This window comes from Takifugu rubripes, chromosome 9, assembly GCF_901000725.2.
Source record: "Takifugu rubripes chromosome 9, fTakRub1.2, whole genome shotgun sequence".
Lineage (NCBI taxonomy): Eukaryota > Metazoa > Chordata > Actinopteri > Tetraodontiformes > Tetraodontidae > Takifugu > Takifugu rubripes.
In genome coordinates, this window is record NC_042293.1 from 9,580,383 (window position 1) to 9,598,862 (window position 18,480).

Here is an 18,480-nt window from a genome sequence, read left to right on the forward strand (position 1 = left end):
TTAATCTGTTGCCCCTTCTGTTGCACCTGTGATCAGCGAAGGAGTCTTCATTCTCGGGGTTCAGCGTTCCAGCCGAGGCAAACATGATGGTGGTGTCCAGGTCAGCGATGATGCCAGAAACAGCGCTGGCGGCTGTGATGCAGGCTTGGGTGCCTTTGTTCCCGGCCTGCAGCGCCGACAGCACCAAAGACACCTGCAACAGGCAGCATGCTTTAACTGCTCCAGTACAAAATACTTGACGTAAATGACGCAGAGAGCAAGAAAATATCACTGAAATACACTGTAACACGTGAATTAGTGCCTCCATATCACACATTTCCATGAAGAATGTGCCAATAACTCTATATAATACAGAAAAAAAACCCAAAGCACATGTATTTGAACCAAACACAATGTCCACAGAATCAGCGGCACTCAAAGTTGGCCTCAGATTGGAGTCAAATACTGCTGCTGAGCAGCATGGTTCCTCACTGCAACAGCAAGGAAACATTAATATTATTAATAACTGCACAGTGTCAAGAGATCAAACCCCCATTACCTGCACGGACGGTGCAATAATCAAAAACAATAACAGCGATATAGAAAAGCCCCGGTGAGATGTAGTTTTTGAATCTGCGATAGTTTAGAAGTGAGGCTGAAGCTAACCGCTGCACATAAACATTCATGAATAATAATTAAAATGCAAAGCAACCCTGTCAGCCACATCGTCGTGCAAAAATATGCACATCTGAACGGCTTTGAACACCTTGGGGTTGCAACCAGCTGAAGCCTCAATTGCTTCATATAAGTTGTTGTATATTGCAACTGCACTAAGCCATGCATGAAATTTATTTCTATAAAAATGCTAATGGTAAGAAATGGCCGAGATGAAATACGGTGACAGCAGAAATAGCCAGGAGTTCTTATTTTAAAGCAAAGCTGCTCCCATCGAGCTGTTAGGTTACAGTGACCATCTGTCTCTTTTCAGACCAGTTAGAAATTTCAATTCAAAGAAAATACATTAAAGAATAATTAAAAACACTATTAAAACCAGAAATGTGGATCTTGCTGCAAAGATGATGCAAAATCTGAAATACTGGCCAAATCTGAAATAAATAAATAAAGACACAGAAAAAATGTGCACTAAAAAAGTCATTTTAAAATGTTGAATAGTTATTGCTGGCATGTTTCCATGATGTACCTTCTCCATGACGGCTCGGGCACACTCTATGAGCTCTCGCTTGGAGAAGCTGTCCGTGGGGCTGAGCTGCAGAGCTCCAGCTTTCTGGACCATGTAGATGCAGCCGTGGCCCAGCTCTTGTACCCTGGTCTTGATCTGAAAGCCAACCTGAAAGCACAAGCAGGTCTCGCCTTACAGCTCATCACTTAACTGCGCGATCACGTTCCCAAACCGGGCCGTCTCTCATCCAGTGGGTGGACAAAAATTTCAAGCACCCTCAGACGGAGATTGTAAGCACTAACCCTTAATTTCCAGCCTAAGAGTCACGGGTGGGTGGTACTTCACCATAAGCATCCCTACAGGCTTATACAGTATTAGAAGCACAGTGTCACCATGGTAACCCAAAGGCTTTTTTCAACAGCCTGCGGTATAGAAGGTACCAATATGAGCTGTATGCTCATTAACGCAATCTTTCACACATTGTTGTTCAGGGACTAAATCAGTTCCGAGTTGTCATCTCAGAATGTCTAATTCAAACAGGGTAACACATCTATACTCTGAATAATGCATCTATATACTGTAGGGTGGAGCCAGGCGTCTCACCTCCTCCGGCTCTGCAGTGGCTGCAGCGAGGCGTCCTTGATGGGCCAGCTGCACGTAGTCCACAGTCACCTGAGAGGCAAGGCCACCGAGCTCTTCCGGGCAGGTCACTGACTTAGTCATCTGTCGCAGAGAGGACATAACTCATCAGCATGGACATGTTCACGTCTCCGATACTGCTGTTGTTACTTTAGATTAGAGCTCTTCTGGAAACAGACAGAGAGGGGACACTCTCAGAGAGGGGACACTCACCATTTCCTGTGCAGTGATGGCGATGGCTTTTGAGAACTTCACCATGGTGGTCTGGTAGTCCACAAAAGAGCCCTCCGGTTCAGGGGGTGTTCCTTCGTCCACCTGGGAATAGCAACCAAACTCATATCATTCACGTATGTGTTTTCACTACTACGGCGACAAGACATTTTCATTTTGCAAATCATTACAAAAAGCTTTTCAGGCTTGTTTAATTTTCTTAGTTATAAAAATAATGGTCTTAAACAGTTTAAAAGAACTGGTGTTACAGATTGATGGATTAATATTGTGCCCTTCACGCAGAATGTTCATTTCCTTAATTGCTTTGAACATTTTATATTTGCAGAGACACAATGAGTATCAAGATAGTGATAGATGGAGATGGTCAGCACTCATTAATATAAAGGAAGTGGTCTGATGGATGAGAGGTGTGTGGAATTTTTACACAGTAGTCAGCTATAAACTGTGATTCAACTTAACCAGTAAGGACAAGATATTGTCAGCTATTTACAAGTAAATTATCAAACACCGACAATCCTAAAAGCCAGGATTGTTAGACAGAATAATCAGGGAAACTTCAGCATCAGATACAGGGTCACAATGAGGTTGACTGCATACTTTCTTGTTTTATACATGAATTCAATCAAAGCATAACTGAGGTTTCTGGTTTACAGGCAGGGGAGGGAGGGAGGGATGGATGGATGGATGGATGGATGGATGGATGGATGGATGGATGGAGGGAGGGAGGGAGGGAGGGAGGGAGGGATGGATGGATGGATGGATGGATGGATGAGATGAAAACATAAAGGCTGTCGTCACAGCTGAATTTAATGATCTGAGTCACCACGTTGCCAAATCACTGAAATAGCAGCGTAAGTGACAGCTTACATCACCCTGTAGGCTGTGGATTTAAAACTTATCTACTGCACAGCTAATGAGAATCCCTGGCAAGGACACTTTCAGCATCTCTGAAAGCTCATTTCAGACGAAAACGATAAGCTATCTCTACCTGACCTGTAATCTGCTCCCGTTAACAACCTGAAACGGAGACACACCATTACTCACCCTGCCCATGGCCTCGGCGATGGACTCCACCATACCACCGACCAGGCCCACTTCGCTGGCCGCCTCGTTCAAAGTCACCATGATGTCATCCACCGCCTCCTTCATGAGCTGCGCTGCTTCTGCGATGGCGTCGTGGGTATGAGACGCCTGGGGGACACAGTCAGCTGATTGCACTTTCTGTCAGAAGGACATACATCAACCCGACACAACAGCATCTCTTCAGCTGGTGAGGCCTGTGTCTCATTAAAGGACACGTCACTGGGCTTGGAGCCCTAAAGCATCGTTCCCACGGCCAACGCAACACAGCATTAATATATTATGTCTCCAAGCTTAAAAAAATAAGAGGAGAGCGCGCTGATTTATTTGCCTTTAACTGTGTACACAGACTAAAAGTTGCCCAATTAAAGTCTGCAAAGTCAATCACCATGCCTCCATTCCCCAAATGTTTGCTCTCCTTGAAAAGTTCTTGATTCAGCGGCACAGGTCTGAAAAAAATGTGTGTGTGTATGTGTCAGACGATGATGAGGAGTCCCCCATGAATGTGACTCATATCAGATGTGATCATCAATATCAATTTCTGCAGTGAGGTCAAAAGGTTGTTAAGTTCAAGGTTTGTGTCACATTGATAAAAGAGAGCAGCACAGTAAGAAGTAAAATACCTCACAAATTAAAGTTAAAAAACAGACATCTGAGGAGGCTGTAAATGCCCCATGAATGATGAATACCTTTAGGTTTCCTCCTCCTTCTTTGGCAGCGTAGAGCATCTGCAGGGCCGACTCGGCCAGAGTCTTGCTCTGGTCCAGGATGGTCATCTGCTGTTGGTGGTCGTGCAGCTTGGAGGCCAGACCCACCGAGGCTACAATCAGCGGCTCGAAGTAACTGGCCAGCTGGGTTACCTGGAAGAAAAGCTGTGTGAGTAAAAAGAACAAACCACCTCATTTTAATTATGAACCCACTGGGGATGTAGGGTTGTACCGGCACCTTGTGTCCTAGCTGGGCAGCTTCGCCTCGGGCTGCCGTGGAAACAGGATCGATCAGATGTCCGATCTCCTGTACGGAGGATGTAAGCTGCTCCTGCAGTGCCTGGTTGGTTACAGCAGCAGAGAATTATGTTATAAGTCACAGCAGAAAGACTTCAGATCCCATTAAGGTCTTTCTTTCAGACAAGATAAAACCAGGAGAGTACTTGAACTCACTTCCATTGAGATATCATCTCTGCAGGGCAAGGTCTGTCCAACTGCAGCGAGGGACGCTTGCTCAATGTCCCGGATGCACTTATTGATGTTATCGATGGAGTAATCACACTCCCTCTGCCCTGGTGCCTTGTCCCTATTATCAGAAAGATTGAGAAATAATTTAAATGCGCGGGAACTTCACTTTCCTGGCATAAATCTGATCCAATTATGTTCATATCTGGAGGCTAAAATACAAACAGAGACAGGACCAGCAGCTCACTGAAACGCAGAGCACCTTTATTTTGTTACATCTGAATAATTATTATGTATTTTTTGACAGGGGACATCTCACTTACTTACAGTCCTCATCTTGAGCAAAGAAAAATGTCTATTGGCAGGAACTGAATGCATTTCAAAATAAATTTAAAGCCTTGCTGCAAAGGCAAGGTCATAATCTAATGAGCTATTCTGGGCCTGAGCTGCTGTGAGAATATAGAACGCATGTGATGGGAGGATGATCACATTGCAGATATAAGTGGGCGGGGCACCGCTGGGAATAAATATGTGGCTCTCAACATTGCTGCCATACAGCTGATGTATATCCGGAACCTTTTATGAGCCAGAGGGAGCTTTTACATAATGACCCGCTATAAACTGATACAGGATAATCCTGCAGAGACAGATTTAGCAGATGGGATTAATACCAACCTGATGGAGGTGATGAGACTCTTGATGGAGTCTGAGACGGTTCTTGAGTGCCCAGCTAGTATTGACCATGTGGGAGGGTCTTTGGGGTTGAGGACCAGCGACCGGGCTGTTTCCAATAGATATGTGGAGCTGTCTAACATGGCACGGGCCGAACGCACTATAGGCTCCTGGGCTGCCGAGCCCTGTGAAAATGCAAAAAGTTAGGAAGATGGAAACAAATGCGCAATAAAACGTTAAAAACAAACCGCAGCATCAGCGTGAAAGAGCTGTAAATTTATCTCGACTACCTAGGAGTGATCAAAGGTGCAATCAAAAACAGGGGTGGGATGAGAAAGACAGCTTCACCCACACGCAGGAAGAAACACCTTCAGTCTTTATGACTGGAGTCGAAGCCTCCCTTGACAATTAGATTAACAAGCTGAAGATTAGAGAAGCTGTGCTGAGAAAAGAGCACCGTTAAACACTGGCCTCCTGGAGATTACAGCCATTAAGCTTTTAGTAGCCTCTGTGAGAACTTATCCTACTAAGATTGAAAAATAAAAATCCACCGTTCTTAATTTTTACAGGTAAAAGACAAATTTGTACCCCATTTTCACTGTGTGGAACTTTCTGTGCTGGTTAAAATGGTCTTATTTAGAGGACTGAGTGCAGGATGCACGCTTTTCTCGACTCGAGATTTGAAGCTGAAGCTGGCACGAAAAGTGATGAACACCTCATTGCTGATCTGTGCTGGGATGCTTGCAAACTCGGGGTTGTTGGCAAAGGTGGACAGGTTTTCAACAGCCTCCAGGAGTGGCGTCGTGGCAACACGGCACCTGTTTCGGTTCTCCTCGGAAAAATCTGCATCCGAGCCCTGAAACGAGAGCTCGTGTCAACCTTTGCGAGCGCAAATTCTTCAAGCACTTCCAACTTTCTGTTGATCTAAAAATAAAACAAATTCACACTCAACATTTTGATCGCTTGGGGAGTTGACCTTGATGGTTTTGACAAGGTTGGCTGTGGTGTTGGCCACCTCTTTGGCCGACTGGACAAACTGTCGGCGAGCCACAGGGTTGGAGGTCTTGGAGGATGCCAGGCGGCAGGCGTTGCAGAGAGCTGAGGTGTGCTTGGCAACGATTGTAGCTGCCGACAGGACCTGATGTACAAATAAAGACCCAGAAATAGTAAACAGCACTGTTGTAAATGAGACACTTGCAGGTGCTGGCATTCAGGTCAATATTAATGGTTTCAAACTTAATGAACCAGGCAAACGAAGGAAATGGTGAAATAACAGTTTTGAAAAAAGATCTCCTACCTGTGACGGACTACTGGCTGGGTCTACTAAGTTCTGGCAGGCCATCTGTATAGCCTGGTGAGCCTTAGCAAACTGGATGGGATCCACCAGCCCCTCATAGCCCGACTGGCTATTTGGGTCGGACACACCTACCAGGTAAGAGGCCTACAGAGAAGGAAAAAAAAAATTCTGCATCAGAAATTTCTCTTTTATTATACTGCATACAGACATTAATGCCAACCGCATACGAACTACAGCACAGGGAATACGAACGTGCACGTCTCTCGACAGGAAACGTCACATTAAGTCACATTAAGGTCCCGGTGGCCTCTTCCATGTGAAAAATCTCAAATCAGATTTATGTCTGTCAAAAAAATGCACCAATTGCACTAATTTGGGTGGAGTTTAGCATGTGACTGATCTGGATCTTGAACCACGATCATTACCTGAATCAGTTCTCATATTTGGAAAAAAAAAAATGCAATTCAAAAATCACACAGATCTGAGTGTCCAGTTTCGTCTGTAATCTGGAATTTGAATCCATTTATAATGCCAGGTTGTAATACCCTAATATTGATGGGGTCACTTGGATGCAATAACCATCCATGTAAGAGATGAGATTTCTGTTAGTTGTTTTAGTCTCACTTCCTGTTACTTCCAATGTCAGTTATGGCAGTTCTCACCCACATGTCTTGCACCTGTCTCTTGTTGTTTTCCCTTCCTCTTGTCCATATAACCTCCCCTCCTGTGCCAGATCATTTGAGCCCCAGCGTGTGTTCCAATCACCTCCTATCGTCTGTCCTACACACTGATTTTAATACCTCTGCTCACTTGTGAGGAGTGTGAAGCTACAAGGCTGTGCAGGGTGAATTCATCCAGGTGAATGTAGAGAGCAGAAGGTCATGTAGATTTGAAAAAGCACAAGAGCAGAAGGCTGTAGGATAATGAGTTATGGCCATGCTGTGATCTCACCTGTCCTGCAGCTTCTGTCAGCCCACACAGAGCTTTGGAGGCCACACCTACGCTGTCCCCGAAAGCTACCACGTCACCCGTCTTGCAGTGCTGTGAAATGCCTGCCATCGCCTCTCCAAGGACCTGAAGTGTTGAGGGAGTTATATAAAAGATAAGACATACCACGTGAAATATAATTGTTAAATTTTATGCAGTTGTGATTGTGCTATTCTACCTTTGAGTTCTCCATGACGCTCTCGATGCAGTCGAAGTAGGAGAGTTCGTTGACGGGTTCGTTGCGATTCTCCAGCAGCCCCCTGACAGCCTGTCCACAGACAGACAATTTATCTGAGTTCAGCTAAATAGTTTGTAGCCTTCAGTGCACAAACTACGAGGTTTAAACAGTCACCGAGGCAAACAAAATTCACACAGAATCAGCCACAAAGACTGAGAGGATGCATGTGCTGCAGTGTATGTGAGGAGAGCTACCTCCAACTCCCTCAAGGCGTTGTCACACTCCTTTTGTCCTGCTGCTTGCTGGGTACAGAGTGTGATCAGCTGGTTAATACTCTCCGTCACTGCCCTGAAACACACACACACCCTAGTGTTGGCACGTATGTCCTCTACTTTTGTGTCATTTTTGCTCCTGCAGCTGGCTCCTGCGTTGCAGGGCCCTCGCTGTGATGGACTCACACAGCACACAGGAGGGCTGAGTTCGCCCCGAGTTTGTGTTCTGCCTTGTTGAGCACAGACAGGCCCTAGCCAAGGCTTCCATCCTCCTAATTAGACATAGAGAAATCAGTCAAGCCCTAAGCCCTTTGGGACTAGCCGCCCGACTTCTCACTGGGGGAAGGAGAGGTATTCCTTCAAGACAGATGCGGCTTAGAAACTCTGATTCAGAAGGAGACATTTTGAAGCAAATCCAGAGTTTAGATCTAGAATTTATATGTACAGGAAAATTCTGTGCAATTATTTAAAAATTAAAGAGAACATAGCCTCCCGATTGATGTTTTCTGCATGTTATCACACCTTGCAGCTACAGCGAGAAGATTCTTGGCATTAGCTGCACCCGGATCCACAGACAGAGACTTGGCAGCCAGAAGCAGCTTACTGGACGCCATGGAGATGTTCTTGAGATTACCAATGACTTGGATCTGGTCGTCCTTGCTCTGCACGGTCAGACAAAAATAAAAATTATGGATGACTTTTGAGTTCACGAGTTCTGGAAAACCATCAAAAATAAACACTACTAATGGCATCATCCAGAGATGTCAGTAGAAAAAAAAATGTCTGTGTCCTCTCCACCTGGATCCTCTCACTTCACTCAGCAGACCTCTCTGAGCCTGATTAAAGCTCGGGTGTCATGCTACATCAATTCCAATCCTACCATCTTTTCAAATTAATGAGCAAAATAACCAGAACAAGAACATCACAAGATCTCATTATATTTGATAGTGTCAGTGCTCTCGGGGAACTTGTGAACTAGATTATTAGGCCTATTAAAACTGTCTTACATAGCTTTGACAAAAAAGTGACACCGAATTATGAGCTTTGCCTCCAAATATTTGATATGTTTAAATTCCACTATAGGTTAAACAGGTGGAAAAATTTATAAGTGGAGAGGTGGTAGGACGGTGGAACCTACTTGGGTGTGTCCAGCCATTTCAATGCCAGCATCCAGGAACTCATCAAAGTCTTGGCTGAACTTGCGTGAGGCTGCAGCCAGCTGGCCGCTCGTCCCACGCGAGGAGTGGACGACCTCGCCTGCAGAGTGGTTTAGTTCCGCTGCAGTGTGGTTCAGGTCAGTCTGGGCCTCCTGGAATGTTTTGCTGCAGGGAGGGAGCTTCAAAGACACGTCAATTAGGAGACACGGTGTCATACCCATGTCAGATAGAGATAATCTGTACGTTTTGTATGTATGTATTCAATATTTACACATAATCAGAAATCGGCAAGTGAATTTAACTTACAATATCCACCAGCAGCTTCTTGCTAGCCTCTCCGATGCTCCTGAGGGCCATGTCGACGTCCTTCTGGCCCGGCAGGCAGTTCACGCAATTATTCAGGGAGTGTGACACCGCTTTGGCCACCTGAAATACAGCACAACACCCAGTCAATGAGTGGCCATTAGTCACTGTAACAATTTACTGCACAAGGTGCCTGATGATGACACTCTGAGGAGAAAAAAAACATCTCCAATGCAAATGATGCGCATGGTACTGTGCAGTAATCCCTGTCACTAATTCACTCTGCTGGTATAGATATATGTTTATCCCCCAGGAGGGCTGCGGGAGAAGAAACAGTTTTACTCTGACACTCCTGACAGGACAATACCAAGCGGGGACAGAGGGGACAAAAAATAGAAACGTTCACAGCGGATGATTGTTACAGATGAAATGTTTACACGTCAACAGAGACAGAGAAAATGGAAGGTGGGCTGAGAGGAACAATGTGACACAAATATCACCGCTACCTGTGCCAGCCTCTGCTGACTCTCTGCATCGCCGGGATGAACCAGAGCCTGATGGGCTTCATGGATCAGCATGGCCGAGCCCTCCATGACGTACTGGGCCGAGTCCAGCATTGCAGCTGCCGCCTGAGGCTCTTTGGTGCTGGCTGCCACTCCTCTGGCAGCCTGTGCCAGCGTCCTTAAAGCCTGTGCCGTTTCTCTGGCAGCTACACCTGTGAACAACGAACAAGCCTTCAAAACGAATGCCGTGGTTTTGTACGCTTGGACAAAGACAAATAAGTATCAGTGGATGCTCATATGCAATTGGCATCTCATAAAAACCTACTTTCAGTCTCATTTGTAATTACTGGCATGTTTATGAAAAAATGAATTATGTCCAGACTTGACTTTTTCCTGCAAGGGCCTTCGCCAAATCAGCTGGCGGGGGTTAGTGATTCCGCGCTAAAACAACAAACTGCGTTATTGCATTGTTTAACTAAATTAATTAACATAATAAATATACTCCATGCAGGAGGCGCCCTTAACTTATTTTAAATACTGGGGAGCCCAGAGGAAATGCACTAAATTGCATCAAATTGCATTAACCAGCCAAGTGGAGCCATTTGCTGATGGAATGTTAAATCTAGTGAAAATAAGATTAATGAGAAGTGCACGGCACCCTGCACAGCGGCATGCAATGCTGCCTGGGTGTGTTCATTGTCGGAAGTGTATTTTTTGTCCTTATAGCTGCACCCCGCAGAGTCGCAACTGAGCAGCAATTGACAGTAAAACAGCCAAACTGCTGGATTTAGGGGGTTCAGAAAAGGAGTCATGGCTGTTCTGCCTGTTTTATGCTTTTAAAATATGCTTAATAAACCATATTTTACCCAATAAACCTACAGTCAGCAATAGTTACGTTGCTTACATTATTTTCTGAGTGTGCGACATAAAGAATCCAGACGGTTTAGTCCTAAACCATTCAACTTAACAGCCACCTGAAGCTTCGGTGACCCCGCGCCCCCGCCCCCCCCCCCCCCCGTGTTTCTTACCTGTGTAGTGTTCATTGCCCTGTGCAGCACATGTCAGCAACTGAGCCATGGAGGAGCCCACAGCTTTGGAAGTACTTCCTAGATCCTGAGCGCATTTCTCCAGCTGTGCAAACAACAGAACACACAAACACACCTTCAGGTTGCATAGTTGTGATCTCATCGGCTTGTTTTCTATTTGTACAGTATTATCTTTCAAGTGAACTTTGCAGACTGGATGTTGGTGAGTACTGACCGTTTCCCCGGGAAGAGGTTTGAGTTGGCTGTCAATAACAGACATCTTGGCGTCCTGGAGCTCGCTCTTCAGTGTCTGTACAGTTTTGAGAGCTGAGTCAATCTCCAGGGGACCGCAGGCTTCATGGGCCTTGAGAAAAACACAGATGTTACGTAAGAGCACCTGTGCATTATGCAGCCTGATGAGGATGAAAATGGATTCACTATCTTTAAATGAGATACCAGTACCTTCTGGGTGGCTGTTCTGAGCTCAGCCAGGCAGGTGGCCAAGTTCTTGGCACACTGGCCTAGTTGCATTGCAGCAGCCTGGTCAGCCACTGTTGGGACTGCTGACTTTGCAGACGTCACCATCTTGCTTCCAGGCTAAAAGATGAATGACTCTGTTTTATTAGCGTTTTCGACAACAACAAGACTTTAATGTTTGCCGCTGGCCAAACCTGTAAGAAGCTCTGGCTGGCCATGATGAGGGCAAGCTGGGCACCAAGCTCCTCGGGCTGGGCCTGGCTGCTCCTCATCCCCTGCACCAACTGGGGGATACTATCTGCTACTGCCTGCATGTGGAAGCACCAGTAATGTAAGTATAAAAGATATAGAAATGAAAGAAATAAGCCCAAAATTACGCGGCATTACCTTGCAGCTGTGTACCAGGTGCTGGTGTGCCACTGTGTTTTTGTTGGAAGCCGCAGCGTTCTGTGCTGCGGCGATGGTCTGTGTAGCTGCAGCGGCTGCCTGCTTAGCAGCTAACTGTAACAAATGGAAGTCATTATGGCTCATGTAAGAGAGAGGGGCTGACTGACAGCAGCAGTCTCACTCTGCACAGCATTGTGCCGCTTGCTTCTCATCATTGACGAATCAAACACAGCACTAGATGACCAGCATACTTATCCTCAGCTATGTTTGCAAAAGTGAGGCCCGAAAAATAAACCACTTAGATCCAATTAAGTCTGACTAGATGGAAAACGGAGGGAGAAGGCCTTCAGATGAAAATGAATGATGTCATAGTGGGGAGAAAGAGAGAAATATGCATTGTTTAATTGCACTGAAATTAGAGCACTAAAGGCTCTGTGCCGTACAGGTGCACATCTCTATAGCAACCAGACAACAGCATTAGAGGACACATCAGGTTAAACTAAAAATATTCTGATGGCTTTAAATGGCTTTGTGATATTAGGTGTGAGTCATTTGAAGCAGTTACTTTAGGCTAAACAAATGATTACACTCAGATAACTCACAGAGCTGATGAGCTTTATATCTGCTAACAGCTGAAATATAGCAATATGGGCTGTAATTTAAAAAAAAAAAAAGCTCCGATGACTTTTATTGTTCACATCCTGTTTCTGATTATATGTATTCCCCATCTCCAAACTCAAAATAGTTTGCAATTTGAACTTTTGTTTCAGTTGCCTTCTGGTTTTCGTCTGCTGTGACGTACCTCGAGCCTGTTGACCAGTTTTTTCTTTATTGCGTTTTGTGCTGCGGCGTTCGTGGCTACACGTAAACCTTCTGCAGCCTCTCGGAGCCGCTGCTGCTGGTCCTCGTTCTCAGGGTTGGCCGCTGCTCCCTGACAGCACAAATGCGCAAAAAGACACAGCTCACAGACACAGCCCATAATAACAATAGCGAGCAGAGGTCAGCGAGCGAGCTTCAGCCCCTGCGTGAACACTGCCCAGATGACAGAATGAGGTATTTAGCTCTGTCAGAAACATTACCACAACCTCCTGACTGCGTTGTAGGAATCTGTTTTCAGTTTCCTCTCGGATAATCACATTAACAGTGATTAATGTTTCCTAAATGCAAACCATTTATGACATCAATGTTTTACACAGTAAATATTCCGTCATCATTGACGGGTGCTGGTTACTACGAAGCCCAGATGATGCTTTTTTTAGGTTGTTCATTTAAATGGATGCTAAATGCCAAATGGAAATTCAAAACTAACTAATATTTTTGTAACAATGCATCGAGTTTGAATTCAGAAGTGCAAGAACATCACATGAGTGCTGATAAGAAGAGAAATAATGAACTTTGTGCACATCACCAACAGCTGTTGATAGAAGTCATTAGGCCAATCAGACATGTCTTGTCCGGCTTTAATGTGGCATGAAGGGCTAATTAAACCCCAGAGAAAACAGCGTAATGGCAGGAAAGCAATTAAACCAATCCAACAATTACACGTGTCGGATTACAGCACGAGAGTGAGCCCCTTACCTTCGCGGCCTCCACCATCCGAGCTGTGGCATCAGCCAGCAGTTTGGCTGCAGCCAGGAGCTTCTTGGAGTTGTCGACGTCGACTTCGGCCTCAGCGTCAGATCTCATGGCGTTGACCAAGTCTGATGTGGCCTGAGCCAAGACCCTGGCCTGACGAACCATCTCACCTGGTGCGTTAAGAAATATTGGAAAAAAAAATAAAAATATATCTATATATTTTTATATACATATGTGTGTGTGTGTGTGTGTGTTAAAGACGGGTGCTATTATCCCACAACCATAAAGATTATGAATTATGACAACAGGAAATCAGCTCCGAGTGTAGACATATGAATCGAATGAATTTCAGTGATTCCCTCTGCACGACCACCTTAAAATAACTCTACAATGCAAAAGATTATTAATCATTGAATACTGATCCAGTGCTGTAGCATTCCCCGTTTTTTTGAGGTTTCTAATGCTTTGGAGGTAAATCGTTGGTTCTCCTCTAACAGGTCATATGTTTCCTTTTAGCTTTCAAAGCCTCCTTGATGCTGATTGAGACCAGACTGAGAATTCTGTGGTGGTTTTAGATGACATGTTTCCTACAACCCCTTGAGAATTGGCTGAACTGTTCAGCCTCATGTCTCGAACCATAACAAATAGGCTGAGCTTTCGAAGCATTTCATCTGGCTTTTTTTTAGATTGCCGAGGAGGGACATGAATGCAGCCAGTACCTTAAGGCTCCCCAGAACACCAGAAACAGATGAGAAAGAGTAAAGTGACACCAGGTATTTATTAAACATCACCTGGTCCGAAAACGTTGACCTCCTACACTGAAGGTGGTGAAAACTTCCTGCTTTTGCACTCACCAGCGTCGCCCATTGAAGTAAAAATGTTTTCCGTCACGTTCATGATGGTGTCTGTGGCCTGGTCGTAGCGTCCGATCGGCTCGCCGCAGCTGGCGTAGTGGCGGACGTGTTGCAGCAGGTCGTTGAGGGCCTGGCCCACCACGCCGGCCGCAGTGGCGACTTGCTTCAGCAGCTCGCTGTCGTCGCTGGCCGAGCGGCAGGCCTTGACGCACGTCTCCACTGAGCGGTCCACCAGCTTGCCTGCCTCAACAAGCTGCTCCTGACACACCGGGGAGCTGATGGTTGGGCTAACCACCTGCAGAACACCGGAAAAACATGATAAAATATCCTAAAATACTCAACTTTAACAAAGTAACCTTTGAGCTTTGACGTATTAACCTCTGAATTGCGACCATAGAAAATCTGGTAACGTGGTTTTTAAAACTAATTTCCTACCCATCCTTTCCCTCTTTAATTACATTGCTAGCGAGATGGAGTTTCACAGCAGTACCTTGGTGCAGGCCACCAGCTGCGAGGTGGACAGGGCACACTGCGTGGCAGCTGCAATCACTCGGTTCTGCAACACGGTGTCCTCGGCCACCTGTGCCACATTCTTGGCTTTGAGGACCAACATAGCAGCTGCATTGGCCACGGCTTTGGCCAGATTCATCAGAGTTTCCTGTAAGATAATGAAAGTCCTTCACTGAAACAAACCCCAGCTGGACACATGTGTCTAAAGGGAGGCGCAAAGAAGATTTCTGTAATCATGCACAATAACACACAAAATGCCAAAATATACTAATGTATTGATCTGTGTATTTAAATGACACTGATCTGGATGTAACACCAGACCACAGAGAGGTGATGTAACCAAGAATATGCTAGAGAACCATTTCTGCTGCACATTCCAGAGCTGTGAAATGTATCCAGGAACTGAAAGATTTATTAGTGGCAGGTAAATATTAAGAATAGAGCTGTGTAAGATATTGCTAAAAGCTTTCTCCTGTTATAAAAGCTTAATAATAAATCTTGAGATGATTACATGTGCCTTTTTTTACGGAATACTGAGAATTGGAGTGTGTCTTTCTGTTTGGAAAGAGGCGCCATAGAAACGCTGAGTGTGTAGCATCAAACCTGAAACTTCTCATCAATCTCGCCCTCCCCCATGTGACGGAGCAGATCCCCGCTGGCCTGTCCGATGCTTCCCGCCGCCGTGAGCACCGTCTGCCGCGGCTGCATGAGGATGTCAGCGACATATTTATTACACCGGACCGCCCATCACTCACACAAGCACCCATAAAATAAACAGTTTCTGATAAACAATAAGCCTGAACTCTGAAAGGAAGGAGCTTTGTGGTTAGCAGAGCAGCGCAGAATCAGATTCATCGCAGTGAGTGTCCAACGGCTCACCTCGGCGGCCGCGGGCTCCACGGATCGAAGCAGATCCGACACGGCTCCCGCCAGCATCCTGGCGGCGCCCATGAGCTTGTGCCCGCTGCCCACATCGTTGTCCATTAACGCTGCCAGCAACTTGACGCCCTTGGACATTTCCGTGAGGTTGGAGGAGATGGTGGTGATGGCGCAGCCCACCGCCGAGTAGTCCGTCTCCGTGGGCTCACCTGTGGACGACAGTTCGCCACATCTCATTGATCGCCTGGAAAGCTCAGGAGTAACATACAACAGTGACGGTGATATAATTTAGGACACGTATAAAATGATTTTGTAGCCTCAAGCGAGCTGAAAGAGCAAAAAAAAAAACCTCTGGATTAGACAGTCGGGGAGTAGAATAGCTCTCCAACAGATGGCAAGGAAAGATTAAAAACTTGCAAAAGGCTGGAAAAAAAAACTTGACTGGCACTGTGCCAATGGACAATGGGAGCAGAGAGACATTTTTCTGGCTCGCTCAGACAACACACTGACAATACACCAGCAGAAAATGACCCAGTGAGCTATTCTCTATTACACTGTGTTCTGCTATCTACGTCCTTCTGGATCAGAATTAAATTGGTTTATTATTTTGTCTGCTCACCTGCAGTGAGGTTGACCACAGATGCTGTTCCAGCTGTGATGGCACCAACCTGAGAGTGGATTTCGTGTTTGGATTCGTCCACTTTGTTCTGAACCCAGGCTCTGGATGCCTGTTGGTGGAGGAGCGAATGTGCATCTGTGAGCTTTTCACCTCAGGCCTGGCTGGGCTGCGTTTTCAGATCACCTCAACTTTCCCGTGTGTAATTGACTAGTGCCACTCTTGGAAGAGTCCAACAGACGGTTTAAAATCCTAAACTCTACTTTAAAAATAAAAAAAATGAAATTGCACTGCAGCCTTTGTTTGAAGTTTTGGAAGAAGGGAATTACCAAGTCATGACCCAGGGGAGGGGGATTATCCACATATCCCAGGTCAGCCTGAGCCTGCTGGACAGCCTGCATGCTGCTGTTGATGGTCCCCATCAGGGCCTGCTGGGCCAGACTCTGTTGACAGCAACATGACAGAGATACACAATAAATAAAAGTGAATATTCACCCTGCAGCTTCTTTTTTTTTTTAAAAAAAAGATAAAATGGTGACAGTGAATAAAACCATATTTGTGTCGGACTGAAAATGCCCGTCCTCACCAGGGGGGGCATGTGTCCTCTGTGCATCTGCCCTGTGGTGACCTGCTGCTGCGCGGAGGGCATCGTCCCCACGTTGTAGGTGTCGGGGCCCCCGATGGATCCGGATCGAATGATACCCGGCAGTGCCACAGAGCCGTGCTCCACGCGGCCCACTCGATTGAACTGCTGCTGCAAAATTGTGGACCTCAAACGGGAGAAAACGAGATAATGAGCGGATGCTGAAAATCGCAGGGAAACGTGCGAGACACAAGAGCACCCAGTGAGGTGCAAAAGTCAATGAAAGCATCATAAAAAGGTCACAAATGTAACTTAGCAATCATTAAATATTGAGTATTACATACTCCTAAATTTTTGTGGCGACAACAGCGCCGTAAAAGCAGAATTTCCCAGAGTCGAGTGATTTTATTTTAGCTAGTGGAGCGGCTAGATCAGGACCCAAGTGGATTCCCATGAACAATAACATAACAAGCTGTGTGTCCCTCACTATTTTCTTCAGCTCCAGTCAATAGATTAGGCAAATCAGGAGCCACACTGCAGCATCCAAATGAGAGAAAATAAATACAAAGAAAGCATCTTAACCTGCGCGGCGCCTTCTTTTCCAAAGAACACATTATTTTTTTTAAAGGAAATTAGATAAAGTACTGACTTTTACCTGAGACGGTTTTAGCAAAAAATAAACATCAACTGAAACACTCCAACAAGCCGGAGACATGCGTGTGATGTTCCAACCTACAAAGTGCTGTTTTAAAACTATTGATACTTCTTCTTGGAGTCCTATGCTGGGCCTGCAGGAATCCTATTACATGCATGATTAATCTGTGAGATTTAAATTCAGGCGGAATCAGCAGAGCCGGCCGTGTGAACGTACGCTACAGCAGACAGCACAGTACATGAATAGTACTCACTTCTTAGGGGAGACCGACTCTTCCAGCATGGTGGCTTCTTCATCTCCCTCGAGGCCGAAGCGATCCTTGCTCTGTTTCTGTAGGAAACACGGGGGAGCACCGAGTTACAGTGAACAATGCACGCCGGGCGGGTGTGTTAATTCACACTCCGTTTCTGATCACTCGCCTTCTTGAGGATGATGTCAATGTATCCAGCAATAAGCTGGGATATCTGTTCTCCCTCTGTGGTCTGGACGGAGTAATAGCTCTCCTGGTATTCTCCAAAATCCTTTGGGTTGCGTTAAAAATAGCAGAGATTAGAAGAAGCTTTTTTATTGCCTCAGCTTCCTGGTATTATTGCTTCTAAACATTCACATAGTATGTGATGTATTAGCACATTTGAAAACTCTACACAAACACATAGAGTGATTTAAAGAAAAGGCAAGTCAATGTCGACAAACATTGAAGATAGATTTTAATATTGCATAAGCCATCAATCACCCAAAGGCATTCTCTTTTCAGATGTGGCAGGAAAATGGGCAGAACTGTTGCTCGCAGCTGGCAAAAAGACGTGAAAAAGCCTCTAGATAAATAATAGATCGAAACCGTCCACATTCCTCCCCCAGCTTGAGTGATTAAATCAGGAAAAAATAGCTGTTTAGCATGCTGAAAAACACCGGAGTCTGAGGTGGGATGGTGTTTGTGTTGGAAGGCCTGAATATGTGATGCAGAGCCAAACTGTGCGGCGGGAGGTGTGTGTACCAGCGTGAAGCTCTTGGGGGAGGCGGCCCATCTCTTTACGGTTGTCAGAGGCCACTCCTGCACCACGTCCTTCGTCTTCTCGTCCACACGCATCACCGACTCTTTGGTTATCCCCAGCAGCCTCGGGACCAGCTTATTTTTACCCTTCATCTTTTCCTGCCGGATGAGGAAGCATCACACAGAGTTTATGCTGGTGCGAAACACCTACACAGATGATTCATTCAAGGCGCCGGGGCAGAAAACGCCAGAACTGGCGTAACGCACATGCTGTGTTT

The 18,480-nt window shown here is 45.7% G+C and overlaps 1 protein-coding gene and 1 long non-coding RNA gene across 6 annotated transcripts in view; one reads left to right on the forward strand and one right to left on the reverse strand.

Moving 5' to 3' along the window:
• Nucleotides 1-18,480, reverse strand: part of tln2b (talin 2b) — a 58,669-nt gene that overhangs the window by 12,106 nt on the left and 28,083 nt on the right. For 3 of the 5 annotated variants that reach the window (XM_029841562.1, XM_029841565.1, XM_029841563.1), the window contains 36 exons: nt 18,206-18,361; nt 17,631-17,732; nt 17,465-17,541; nt 16,560-16,743; nt 16,303-16,416; nt 15,977-16,085; nt 15,358-15,566; nt 15,082-15,180; nt 14,459-14,626; nt 13,969-14,263; nt 13,118-13,284; nt 12,342-12,470; nt 11,540-11,653; nt 11,347-11,460; nt 11,138-11,272; nt 10,911-11,039; nt 10,679-10,781; nt 9,654-9,862; nt 9,151-9,270; nt 8,826-9,023; nt 8,210-8,349; nt 7,670-7,763; nt 7,416-7,505; nt 7,202-7,324; nt 6,251-6,394; nt 5,906-6,091; nt 5,669-5,809; nt 4,957-5,138; nt 4,270-4,402; nt 4,055-4,156; nt 3,799-3,969; nt 3,074-3,220; nt 2,012-2,113; nt 1,763-1,882; nt 1,181-1,327; nt 27-193 (listed from right to left, as the gene is read on the reverse strand). In XM_029841562.1, the coding sequence (XP_029697422.1) occupies nt 27-193; nt 1,181-1,327; nt 1,763-1,882; nt 2,012-2,113; nt 3,074-3,220; nt 3,799-3,969; nt 4,055-4,156; nt 4,270-4,402; nt 4,957-5,138; nt 5,669-5,809; nt 5,906-6,091; nt 6,251-6,394; nt 7,202-7,324; nt 7,416-7,505; nt 7,670-7,763; nt 8,210-8,349; nt 8,826-9,023; nt 9,151-9,270; nt 9,654-9,862; nt 10,679-10,781; nt 10,911-11,039; nt 11,138-11,272; nt 11,347-11,460; nt 11,540-11,653; nt 12,342-12,470; nt 13,118-13,284; nt 13,969-14,263; nt 14,459-14,626; nt 15,082-15,180; nt 15,358-15,566; nt 15,977-16,085; nt 16,303-16,416; nt 16,560-16,743; nt 17,465-17,541; nt 17,631-17,732; nt 18,206-18,361 (5,120 nt within the window). The remainder of the gene's footprint in view (nt 1-26; nt 194-1,180; nt 1,328-1,762; nt 1,883-2,011; nt 2,114-3,073; nt 3,221-3,798; nt 3,970-4,054; nt 4,157-4,269; nt 4,403-4,956; nt 5,139-5,668; nt 5,810-5,905; nt 6,092-6,250; nt 6,395-7,201; nt 7,325-7,415; nt 7,506-7,669; nt 7,764-8,209; nt 8,350-8,825; nt 9,024-9,150; nt 9,271-9,653; nt 9,863-10,678; nt 10,782-10,910; nt 11,040-11,137; nt 11,273-11,346; nt 11,461-11,539; nt 11,654-12,341; nt 12,471-13,117; nt 13,285-13,968; nt 14,264-14,458; nt 14,627-15,081; nt 15,181-15,357; nt 15,567-15,976; nt 16,086-16,302; nt 16,417-16,559; nt 16,744-17,464; nt 17,542-17,630; nt 17,733-18,205; nt 18,362-18,480) is intronic. The other 2 variants (XM_029841567.1, XM_029841566.1) reach the window with 1 other exon arrangement.
• On the forward strand, nt 1,354-2,116 carry LOC105416923 (uncharacterized). Its single transcript, XR_964805.2, has 4 exons — nt 1,354-1,409; nt 1,475-1,595; nt 1,780-1,865; nt 1,999-2,116. It is a non-coding gene; the product is annotated as an uncharacterized lncRNA (long non-coding RNA).